At 38.1% G+C, this 13,198-nt stretch overlaps 1 protein-coding gene across 1 annotated transcript; it reads right to left on the bottom strand.

The window, feature by feature from the left end:
* Positions 1-1,649: 1,649 nt before the first annotated feature.
* On the bottom strand, positions 1,650-13,123 carry LOC119558917. Its single transcript, XM_037872119.1, has 2 exons — positions 12,875-13,123; positions 1,650-2,862 (listed from the first exon to the last, which is right to left on the bottom strand). Exons 1-2 carry the CDS (start codon positions 13,121-13,123, stop codon positions 2,755-2,757), a joined length of 357 nt encoding a protein of 118 aa, XP_037728047.1. The 3' UTR covers positions 1,650-2,754.
* Positions 13,124-13,198: the final 75 nt, after the last annotated feature.

Here is a 13,198-nt window from a genome sequence, read left to right as displayed (position 1 = left end):
CCCTAGAAAAAATGTTAGCCAAAAGGTTAATGTGGTTCATTACACAACATAAACTTATCAGCCCCCACCAAACAGCTTTTAAGCAACAGCATAGCACTCTTGATTCCCTTCTGCATCTCCACCATTACGCATCGGATGCCCTTTCTACCAAAAATCATGTTACCGTATTGGCAACTGATTTTAAAAGGCCCTTCGATCGCGTAGTGGTGCATACAGTATTGGATCAACTTTCCCGGTGGGGGGTAGGTCAAAAGACCTTCAACTTAGCGAAGGCATTCATGATCAACCGTTCTATCCGAGTAAGAGTTAACAACACTGTATCTAAATTCTATATTCTCCACAATAGCATCCCACAAGGATCGCCCCTCTCTGTGGTATTGTTCATGATCGCCTTCCAGTCCTTAAATAACATAATATTAAGACATAAGCAAATTAAACTGGCAATTTATGCGGACGATGCCATAATTTTTAGCAAATTTAAGAATACTACTACACTGAATAATAAGTTTAAAGAAGTCCTTAATGAAATCCAAATCTGCGGTAACACCTTCGGTGCGACCCTTGCTGTAAATAAATGTAAGGTTTTTCATATTTGTAAAAAAGAGCGCTGTACATACCCACCATTATCGTACAATGACATAGATATAGAACGCGTTTCTTTTCTTAAAATACTTGGCCTGACAATTGATAAACGACTCACATTTAAACAACACTGTAGATTAAACTTATCAATAGACTAAACATTATTAAATTCTTAACATCTAAGCGATCTCTCATCCACCGGACCACACTTATACAAGCAACAAGAGCTTTCTTGCTGTCCATAATTGATTAAGTTGCCTCGAAGCACAGTAGGAAATTCAAAGTCCAATCTACGATACGAAGATGTATAACCTTTATCAATAGACACAACATAGGGTCGCCTTATCGTTGGAACAAAGTCATTCCATCCCCTCCGTGGAAATTACACTCCACCGCCGTAGACACTACACTTCATGATTTCCAAAAATCAAGGACTCCAACACAACGTTTAAGCAGCTATTCGAAGAAGTTACCCATAAATACTCCGATAGGAAATGGCTTTACACCGATGGTTCAAAGTCCGACGCCACAACCTCCTTTGCAGTGGTTGACCAACACGGACTAATTGTTTCACGGGGTCAGCTACCTCACCACTTCTCAGTTTTTACTGCGGAAGCAGTAGCTATTATAAAGGCAATTAAATTTGCTATCGAACTTAAGGGAAGTTATATCATCTGCAGTGATAGTCTGTCCACCCTGCAAGGAGTACAAAACTTCTGCAATAACAATAAACTTCTATCCGAAATTCGTTTGTTTTTATTATTTATATTAAGCTCAGTTAAAAAGTGATATTTTAATTTACTTTAAAATTTTACTAATTATAATGTTTAATCTGACATAACAAAGTGCAATTCCTAAACTCAATATTAAAGGTACTCGGGTTGTAATTAATATTTGAAGTTAAAATACTCCACAGTAATTGGATTTAAACAGATTTTAAGAATAAACATTGTAATACTTGTTAAAGTGTATATTTGTTATAAGCCAATTGTTTTTTTTTTATTAAAAGTACTGAATTTATGTAAAAAGCTACTTCAGACCTAAAATATGTAGATGTTGTAGTAAAGTCGATTTTGATTAAAACAATGCTTATATTACTTAACATAAACAAAAACCATTGTAGTAATGAATAAAGTTACATAAAAGTCAAACGAATGCAAACAAATTAAAATTAGATAAAAGCTAGATCTACCTTCCAAATCCGCCTACGATCATAATTAGAGTGCTGGGTTGCCAAATAGTCGAGAGATGATCGACTATATCATTTATACTCATTTTCAAATCGTTTCTTATGTCATTGACAATTCTTTGGCATTTGTTTTTCATTGCAAAGGGAACAAAACTTTAAAAGACGCAAGACGAAACATATTTTTTAACCTATAAAGAAATGGATATATTGGAGATGTAAAACATACGGGGGTGCCACAAAAATCGCCAAGCACTGTAAGGGGGTTGGGTTTCTTTTGTGCATCAATATAAATTGTACACGACTTAGCGCTGAAGTAATTTCTGTGGCACCCCTTCTATATATGTATATTGACGTTTAAATGTATGTGGCTTGGTTTTAGAATATACACGATTGTTATTGTCTCCATAAACATGTTTCGGGTGGACACATACATTTTTTTGGGTGAAACTTGTATTGACGTACGTAAGAATTGCATCCGAGTTTCGATCGATCAGAACTGTGTGTCACCCCAAATTTTGTGTAATTGATTTTGATTTGCGATCCCGCACCCAAAAACACACAAATATTAAATAGTGTAAACATATATTTTAGACCATTTTTTGTTTGTGGTACCTTTAATATAACTAGCGCTAAAACTAATTGAATATATAGTGGTTAAGATGACATGTTGTACAGGGCAAACACATTTGAAATTGAATTCATAACAAAAAAACAACCAATATTTGCTAAACCGTATTATTCCGTAGTTTACTTCATATAAAACCCTGATTATTTTTTCAGATTTGTCGAATTAAAGAACAATAAAAACTAAAGAAATGCTAGTTATTGCTTCATGTTTGTTTCGTTGATCACATTTACTCTTTCGTTCCTTCCAGTTCTTCAAGCGGCGCGGTTCGAAGCTCCTGCGATTTCCGCACCTCTTTGACCGGTCATCTTGACGTTATTACAATCTACAAAATTTAGTAAAGTGGTAAGGCATGCTGTCAGCCGAATCTGGGCCAAAGGATGGTAAAGTTAAGGGCTGGCGCACTCCAGGGCTGGGTCAAGAATAAAGGTGTTGGCCAACTGCCACCTAGGCTGGCCAGAAAATCCTATTGAGTTAGAAGGTGATATATTACAAATGCATGCAAAGATGGTATAATTATAAAGCCATTCGAGGATGACATAGAAATATTGACATTATTATTGATTTACTTGAAAAAAGATTTCTGTGTCACTTCCAAACGGCAAATACAGGAATATATGTACATTCTTTTAGTTTGTTTTATTAAATGTTCGGTTTTAATATTATATTATATTAAAAATGTATAAAATAAAGTCAATTAAAGTCAACTTAAATAGACGTAAACCTTTGATTTATTAAAAGCCGTGGGGGTCTAATCTGTATAGCGTTGTAAGCGATACTGGTGAACAAAGTTATGGTCTAAAATTACATTTGACCCCCCAAAGGCAAATGAAAAATAAAATTTGTTTGTAAAAATATAGCAGCCAGCACAGATATATTGAAATAATCTTTCAAAATGCTACGCTACATGTATAGTTTTTACTGTTTGCTTTGCTACTAGTGTAATTTCTTTAACGCCTGGAGCCAAGCATTTTTGAAATGCTACGAAATAACATTTCCGTAGCAATATTTATAATTATAGTTAATCGTAGAGTAAAGTGTACTAGATTCGTCCGGAAGTATGTAACAGGTAGAATGAAGCGTTTCCGACCCTATAAAACACACATGTTCTTGATCAGGATCACTAGACAAGTCGATTCAGCAATGTTCGTCTGTCCGTATGAACGCTGAGATCGCGGAAACTATAGGAGCTAGAATGTTGGGATTAAGCATGCAGATTCTTGAGCTCCCTGCGCAGCACAAGTTTGTTTCAGCAGCCCAAAAATTGTAAATAAGGGTTTGTTCTGAATAATAATACCCATTCATTCATTGAAAAGTTGTAAGCAATTCGACGCTAGGTGGTGCTGTTTCGGTGTGTGCAATCATGGGAATCCCTCGCACTCCCCTTAGCTGAGTAACAGGTATCTCATAGTCGAAGCCGTCGACTATAGCGTTCTCTTATGTTAATATTGCTACGGCTTCCTTTAGAATTCGATTTGTAGCATTTCAAAAAGGCTTGTCTACAGGCTCTAAGTAAATTACTGATTTTAATATATCTGTGCTGGCTACTATGATATTTTTCTAGGCTTTAGTGATACATCGTCAACGAACAATAGTACCGAAAAACACCAAACACCCGACAAAGACCCTGATTTTGCCCACCTTTAGTTGCCTATGTAAAATATATGTAAAAAAAAAGCCGTGTTGACCCCGTAACCCCGCAAATAAATCCAAAACTCCACCCTTGTGTAAACACCATAAATTAAGTTAAATTCTTTAGAAATTTTCAGGCCTTTTTGATTTTAAAGTCGTAAGCTCTGGAACTCATTCCGAAAAAAATAGTTCTAGGTCGCACTTTTTTTACACAAAACGGCACGCATGTAAATTTTCCAAGGCAAATGGGCATAAAATTAAATTCGAAATTCATAACTAATTAAAAAATGTTATTTCCAAGCGTAGGAGATTATATGTTAAACAAGAAAGGAAGTTAGCTTCGGCAAGCCGAAGCTTATATACCCTTGCAGCTATAATTATTAAATTTAAAAACACAAAAAAGGATATTCCCAATAGTATAAGATAATATGTCAAAAAACACCGAAGCTATAATTTGTTTCATATTATTTTCCTACCAATTTTCCGATCGTTCCTATGGCAGCTATATGATATAGTCGTCCGATTTTGATAAAATTAAATTCGAAATTCAGAACTAATTAAGAAATGTTATTTCCAAGCGTAGGAGGTTATATGTTACAAAACACCGAAGCTATAATTTGTTTCATATTATTTTCCTACCAATTTTCCGATCGTTCCTATGGCAGCTATATGACATAGTCGTCCGATTTTGATAAAATTAAATTCGAAATTCAGAACTAATTAAAAAATGTTATTTCCAAGCGTTGGAGGTTATATGTTGAAAAACACCGAAGCTATAATTTTTTTCATATTATTTTTCCACAAATTTTCCGATTGTTCCTATGGCAGCTATATGATATAGTCGTCCGATTTCGATAAAATTTAATTCAAAATTCAAAATTATTTAAAAATTGTTATTTCCAAGCTTAGGAGTTTATATGCTAAAAAACACCAAAGATATAATTTTTTTTCATTTTTTTGTCCGATTATTCCTATGGGAGCTATAAGATATAGTTGTCCGATCCGGCTGGTTCCGACTTATACACTACCTGCAACAGATATAAGACTTTTGGGAAAGTTTCAGTCCGATAGCTTTAAAACTGAGAGACTAGTTTGCGTAGAAACGGACGGACAGACGGACAGACGGACATGGCTAGATCGACTCGTCTAGTCATGCTGATCAAGAATATATATACTTTATGGGGTCGGAAACGTCTCCTTCACTGCGTTGCAAACTTCTGACTGAATCAATATACCCTCTGCAAGGGTATAAAAACACCGAAGCTATAATTTGTTTCATATTATTTTCCCACCAATTTTCCGATCGTTCCTATGGCAGCTATATGATATAGTCTTCCGATTTTGATCAAATTTAATTCGAAATTCAAAACTAATTAAAAAATGTTATTTCCAAGCAAAGGAGGTTATATGTTAAAAAACACCAAAGATATAATTTTTTTAAATTTTTTTGTCCGATTATCCCTAAGGGAGCTATAAGATATAGTTGTCCGATCCGGCTGGTTCCGACTTATATACTACCTGCAAAAGATATACGACTTTTGGGAAAGTTTCAGCCCGATAGCTTTAAAACTGAGAGACTAGTTTGCGTAGAAACGGACGGACAGACGGACATGGCTAAATCGACTCGTCTAGTCATGCTGATCAAGAATATATATACTTGGGGTCGGAAACGTCTCCTTCACTGCGTTACAAACTTCTGACTGAAATCAATATACCCTCTGCAAGGGTATAAAGAGTAAAACGGGAATCCTTTGAAAGATTTACTTCTAATATAACCCCTTTATCATCGACCAAGAAAACTTGGTCTGACCTAATTCGCTTAATTGGTAATATTCCAAATAACCTCAGGAAAATTAAATATAACAACGAAGATCTCCATCACTCCGTAGACATTTGGGAACTTTTGGTCGGACTACTCCAAGGACGACAATTTCTCCCACCAATACAAGACCCGTAAAGAAGAAATTCTTTCTCAGTAATACACACCCACCAAATTGTCGACCGCTTATACAGTCCTTGACTCAAATTTTACGCTTAGTGAGCTTGAATATGCCCTTCAGTATGCGAAAGGGAAAACACCCGGTATAGACCGAATTTCATACCCATTGCTTAAACAATTGCCCTCCGAAGCTTAATACCGCCTATTAGAAATGTATAACGCTAAGCTCGCTAGGGGTACCTATCCACATGTGTGGAAATCTGCCATAATTATCCCTATCCTAAAACCTAACATACCAACACACGAAATAACATCATTAAGACCTATTTCTTTACTCCCATGTTTAAGCAAGACCCTAGAAAAAATGTTAGCCAAAAGGTTAATGTGGTTCATTACACAACATAAACTTATCAGCCCCCACCAAACAGCTTTTAAGCAACAGCATAGCACTCTTGATTCCCTTCTGCATCTCCACCATTACGCATCGGATGCCCTTTCTACCAAAAATCATGTTACCGTATTGGCAACTGATTTTGAAAGGCTTTTCGATCGCGTAGGGGTGCATACAGTATTGGATCAACTTTCCCGGTGGGGGGTAGGTCAAAAGACCTTCAACTTAGCGAAGGCATTCATGATCAACCGTTCTATCCGAGTAAGAGTTAACAACACTGTATCTAAATTCTATATTCTCCACAATAGCATCCCACAAGGATCGCCCCTCTCTGTGGTATTGTTCATGATTGCCTTCCAGTCCTTAAATAACATAATATTAAGACATAAGCAAATTAAACTGGCAATTTATGCGGACGATGCCATAATTTTTAGCAAATTTAAGAATACTACTACACTGAATATTAAGTTTAAAGAAGTCCTTAATGAAATCCAAATCTGCGGTAACACCTTCGGTGCGACCCTTGCTGTAAATAAATGTAAGGTTTTTCATATTTGTAAAAAAGAGCGCTGTACATACCCACCATTATCGTACAATGACATAGATATAGAACGCGTTTCTTTTCTTAAAATACTTGGCCTGACAATTGATAAACGACTCACATTTAAACAACACTGTAGATTAAACTTATCAATAGACTAAACATTATTAAATTCTTAACATCTAAGCGATCTCTCATCCACCGGACCACACTTATACAAGCAACAAGAGCTTTGTTGCTGTCCATAATTGATTAAGTTGCCTCGAAGCACAGTAGGAAATTCAAAGTCCAATCTACGATACGAAGATGTATAACCTTTATTAATAGACACAACATAGGGTCGCCTTATCGTTGGAACAAAGTCATTCCATCCCCTCCGTGGAAATTACACTCCACCGCCGTAGACACTACACTTCATGATTTCCAAAAATCAAGGACTCCAACACAACGTTTAAGCAGCTATTCGAAGAAGTTACCCATAAATACTCCGATAGGAAATGGCTTTACACCGATGGTTCAAAGTCCGACGCCACAACCTCCTTTGCAGTGGTTGACCAACACGGACTAATTGTTTCACGGGGTCAGCTACCTCACCACTTCTCAGTTTTTACTGCGGAAGCAGTAGCTATTATAAAGGCAATTAAATTTGCTATCGAACTTAAGGGAAGTTATATCATCTGCAGTGATAGTCTGTCCACCCTGCAAGGAGTACAAAACTTCTGCAATAACAATAACCTTCTATCCGAAATTCGTCACCTCTGCATCAAAAACAATAGCAAAATTAAACTATTATGGGTCCCGGCTCATATAGGAATCATTGGGAACGAGTTAGCCGACAATGCTGCAAAATTAGCCGGACGGGCTCCCTGCCATACAATCATACCTGGAGTACAACAGGACATCTGGGAAAACATCAAAAACATTTTGCTGGACATCGAACTGGAAGACTGGTCGTCGTTTAACCACTGGTATAAACAATTTAACCCTGACAAGAAAGACATCAAGTTCCCTTCGTCAATCAACAGAAGGGAATGCGCTATTCTCACTCGATTAAAAACCGGACACTCAAATCTCACACATAAGCACATCCTTAATGGGGAAAGTCGGCTAGACTGCCCTAATTGCGGAGAAGAACTATCAGTAAAACATCTACGAGATACCTGCCGACACTACCAAAACATCAGAACAAACCTATTCGGTCTTACCCCGCCATCAAATCTATTAACTGACCTAACAGCTGCCAACTCCAAACTATTATTATCTTTCCTACGGATATGTAAAAATATACACCTAATTTAAACACCCCTGTTAATTATCTAATATCCGCTCTCATCAAATGTTAAATCACAAATATAAATGTAACAAAATTGTTATCAATTGTCGAGTCGATGGCCATAGTAGCTAGTTACTCCTTTCCCTAAATTAGTTATTATATTGTAAGTGCGATTTATGTATAATAGCTAATAGTGAAATAAATAAATAAATATACTTTATGTGTTCGGAAACGCTTCCTTTTGCCTGTTACATACTTTCCGACGAATATAGTATACCCTTTTACTCTACGAGTAACGGGTATAAAAACAGATGTCCGTCAAGAAGCATATGTAGTGAAACGGCCTTCAGACTGGGGAATAATAGAATCCCCATTATGAAACATATGCAAAAGTTTGGCCAAATCAAAAAGTAAGATCAGGTCGAACCGGTGGCAGACGATCAACCAGAAGATCCTGAACCAGAAGATCACGAACTAGAAGATCTAGAATTAGAAGATCCCGAGCCAGAAGATTCCGAATCAGAAGATCAGCAGTAAGAACCAGCAGTACTGACGAAACGTGGTTCCGGAAGAAGAAATTAACAGGTAAGCCAGGAAGACCCATTCTAATTAACAATCAAAAACTTGCAAAGCAAATCGGCACACCCAAACAGAAGCTTGAGTCCGACAAAGAAGATAAATTCTATTTAGCCACCTCACTCACAATGAACTCAGAAGAACTAACTGAAAATGCAGCCCTTAAAAGTGCAACTGCTATCGAATGGAAAGGAAGCCTTGACACTCGAGTACCGGTCGTCGATCTTCAGAAAAACCATAAGTTTATCGAAACTAAATGGGTACTTCGAACCAAATATTTACTGAATGGAAAGGTAAATTGTCGCAAAGCTCGCCTGGTTGCCAAAGGATTTACTCAACGCGAAGGCATTGATTTTGATGAAACCTTCTCTTCAGTACCCCGAATGAGCTCAATACGACTTTTAATAGCCTTAGGCAAAAGCGCCTAAAGAGAAGCAGATACATATGTACATATATGGGCCCGAAAAGGTGTGCAAGTTACAAAAAGCACTACCCCCTGAAGCAGAGTGGACATCAATGGTACAAAATGCTTGATAGCCAACTCAAGGCGCTGAGCCTTATACCAAAGATAATATAAACTACAAAATGAGTAACGGCCATACAACGTACGGCAAAATTTTTGGTGTGGATTTTCGATGTGGATTCTCGATCTTGCTAGTGTGCGTTGTCCGTGTAAAGCTCTTTGGTTGTGTTGGTGTATCATTTCGTGTGGTCTGCTGCAATAAGGGGTCAATCTCGCATTTGACTAACGCGAGGTGTCAATGGCCTGTAGGAAAGGGGTCTAGTCGCTCAACCGCGGAAATTGCAGGTCGGAGTTCCACTCCGACTGGGAACAACTTTTTTTTTATGCAATCGGTTTTTTTTAAACAATTATTGAAAATGATGAGTGCTATTCACATAAAATGCTAATGTAAGATAAATTTATTAGTTTTGCTGTACAAAACTTGTAAGTGGCTAGACTCCCCAGACAAATGTAAAAGGAGCAATAAGCTAAATATACTTCGTCATAAAAAAATAAATATCTGGGGATCTTTGAACAGTAAAGCTTTAATCTATTTATCGAACATTTGCATTTTATACACATTACGCTTTGATTCAAAGTGAATTGCTTATTGTGTTCATGTTTTTATTGTTATTAGATATTTTTTTAAAACCTTTGATATGTAATTTACACCAAAAAAATATATCTATAGGAGCGATTAATTCCTAAAGTCCCAGCATAATTTAAAATAATGAAAAAACTATAAAAAAAATAAAAAATCTATCAAAAATATTTTTTTTAAAAAATTGTTTAAAAAAGGACAGCTAAAAAAATATTAAAATAAAAGAAACTACACAAAAAAACAAGGAAGAACGCTATAGGCGAGTGCCTCGACTATCAGATACCCGTTACTTAGCTAATGGGACCAAAGGGAAATGGAGATAAGCAAGCAGCAAAGCGAGATTGAAATGCGCCACCTACCGGCGGTAGACAGATTTAAGCGTTATGGTCGTTAGGGTGGGCGTGTCAAAATTTTTTTTGGGTCAATCGATAGGTATTGACGAGACCAATACAGTTCAGTTAAAATTTTGTATCTAGCATGAAAATTGTGGGCGCCACAGGCTTGGGCGGTTTGTGGGCGTTAGAGTGGGCGTGGCACTCTACTGAAACAAACTTTCGCTGCGTAAGAAGCTCAGGAATTTGAACGCCAAATCTTAATAGCCTAGCTCTTATAGTTTCCGAGATCTCAGCGTTCATCCGGACGGACAGACAGACGGACATGGCTAGATCGACTCGGCTAGTGATCCTGATCAAGAATATATATACTTTATGGGGTCGGAAACGCTTCCTTCTGCCTGTTACATACTTTCCGACGAATCTAGTATACCCTTTTACTCTACGAGTAACGGGTATAATTAAGTTTAATCCAGTCTCAGAGTGGATTCGAACCTGGAACTCAAAACCATTATTCACGGATCACCAACATACGCAGGGCGCCACAGCCCGCTTATTACCCACATGAGCAATGCGTCTTTTAGATCGATTCCTTTTCGTCAACATAATTCAAGAATCGACAATTGAGACAAAAATTGAATTTTGACTTTTTCACAGCGCGGAGTGTCGTGAACGAGATAGCAAGAGAGAGGGTGAGAGAAGGAAGCAAAGCAACGGCAATCTAAAAATAGATTCCCATATGTGTGAGTCTTGCTTTGCAAAAATTAGGCCGCCTGTGTACATTTTCTTACTCCTCGTTACGCATCTTGGTATTCTATGGTCTTTGCTTATACCCTGTACAGATATAGGGTGCTTTCGCTTCAGGGACCATATTCCGCCTTAGTGACTTTTTCCTCCATAAGAAATACACGTGTAGGAAAGAGAAGAGAACAAGTCGAAACAACTCGCTGCAGCGGAAAATGGGACTGCACACGCTAATCGATTCAGCACTTCAGTGTTTTTTTCAGTATTTTTTTCGAGTTTGGGTGATTTTAGTACTTGACGTTTCGGGATTTTTTGAGAAGGAAATGTATTTGCATTGCAATGGCGCCGTTATAAGGAAATTTTCGTTGGTTCTGGCCTAAGGAGCTTTCCAACGGCTAAGAATCCAGCAATTCATCTCATCTTGAAAAGAAACATTGCTTACTTTTTTAAGGAAATGACCAACCTCCAGCGAGGAAGGTGTTATAAATACCTAAAAGGGACTAAAGCGGAGCTGGAGGAAGCGTTGGCTTCTATGGGCAGAAAGAAAATAAAGCCGCCCTCTAAGTGGCAGTTGTAGGAGCTATTACAAGCCACTGCTAGGATTCTAGGCGACTTTCTGCATTACGAGCAGATCAACGTCCTACCCAATGCGGCTCCCACTCCCTCAAGGCCCATGCTGGCACATTGCGTATCGGTGCTGGACTGTAGATGGCGCGGAGAAGATGGCGAAGCACCCGCGACACGAGAAGGAAGCCTTTAACTACTACTTAACATAAATAAAATCATCATTTGAACATTCCGTTTATTTTTATTTCTTTGTGCACCAGCAGTTTCGTTTTTTTTAAATTGCTCCAATTTTTCGTTTGTCAACAAAACAAACCCAGCTGCTTGACAGTAAGACCACGCTACATGCATTGCGGCTGAACTTTGAAAACTTTGGTCACACTACAAAGAATACGATTTTTCGACTAGCAAAACTCTTAGCCGTTCTGAGCACCAGGCTTTACGCAATCTTTTTCCGGTCTGAACGACAAACTTCTCACCTTCAATCGGAAATCATTCGCAAAACGAAACATTTAATTTTCCCATTCATTCTTTCACATTTATTTGGGAACAACACAAGAGCAATCATGGACGTATTTAATTTTGAACAATAGGGAACGCTATATATATATATATATAAGTGCAAGGGAGATGGAGATTGCACACCCTTCAACAGCGCCACCTTTCGTCGATTCCTTTATCTGCTTATAACATTTTAATGAGTTCTACGATTTTAACAATTTTCGGCATAAAGATAGATATTAATGATCAAAACAATATTTACACTTTTACAAAATATTAAAAAAATGTGGACGCTAGACAAGTTTTAGAGTTATGGACGTTTGTGGGCGTTAGAGTGGGCGTGGCACCCTGCTAAACTTGCGCTGCGCAGAACCTCAAGAATCAGAATGCCAACTCCTAACTTTGTAGTTCTTATAGACTAGTACTCACATCGACGGAAACCGCGAGTTAACCATAGGAGTGAGCGAGAGGCAAACAGGCGGCTAAAGCTTTTCGTCGGATCTGTTTTTTAGCGCGGTACTCAGATGAGCTAAGGAAATACCAGGAAAAAACACCAGATTTCGCGAGTGAATTTTCGATGAACGCCGTTAGCCGCGGACCAATAATAAGAAATTTAATCTTTGGCGGTGTTCGTGCAGAAGCGGTGGGGAATTTAAAGATTTTAAATGGAAAAAACCCCAAAAACGGTTAAAGGAGGTCAGTGCAGATGAAAATGGACGCCTAATCCAAGCTGTTGCCCATTATTGTGGGACTTGACCGACAGGAAGCAATACCACAACAGGGGCAAATCCGCAGAATAGTTGAATTAAAATAAACCATTCTGATGTCAAATTCTTGGTTGTTATCGTAAATAGTTGAAAGACAATTCCTTGGCTTACTCACCTGCGATGGCGGAGCGGCCACCACGTAGGTGTCTTCATCGATGGCCTTATGGATCGTGGCCCTCAGATCAGCCACTTCTCTCAGCTTCTGCGGTGTGATCACTACCTTGCCCTGAAAGCCGGTTGGCAAAGGGGGTCCCATCAAGTGCTTAGGCGTCACTATTTGACGCCGCCACCTTATCACAGGTGCGGCATACACCGAAACGAAGAGCCACAATATCGTCAACTTCCAGCGCATGGTGTTGACCATTAAATTAAAACTGAAACTCTGGAGATCTTGCAAGCCATGGAATACACGGCGTCAGCACTTTTCGGCTGACCTTAT

The sequence above is a fragment of the Drosophila subpulchrella genome, unplaced genomic scaffold (genome assembly GCF_014743375.2).
Source record: "Drosophila subpulchrella strain 33 F10 #4 breed RU33 unplaced genomic scaffold, RU_Dsub_v1.1 Primary Assembly Seq15, whole genome shotgun sequence".
NCBI classification, from domain to species: Eukaryota; Metazoa; Arthropoda; class Insecta; order Diptera; family Drosophilidae; genus Drosophila; species Drosophila subpulchrella.
This window is presented reverse-complemented; position numbering and strand designations above follow the sequence as displayed.

Excerpts from the sequence above, each read along its gene's own strand:
- LOC119558917 (XM_037872119.1), bottom strand. The coding sequence starts at position 13,123 with ATGGTCAACACCATGCGCTGGAAGTTGACGATATTGTGGCTCTTCGTT. Across the intron at positions 2,863-12,874 it reads TGGCCGCTCCGCCATCGCAG|GATTTTCTGGCCAGCCTAGG; the intron begins GTGAGTAAGCCA and ends CTAACTCAATAG.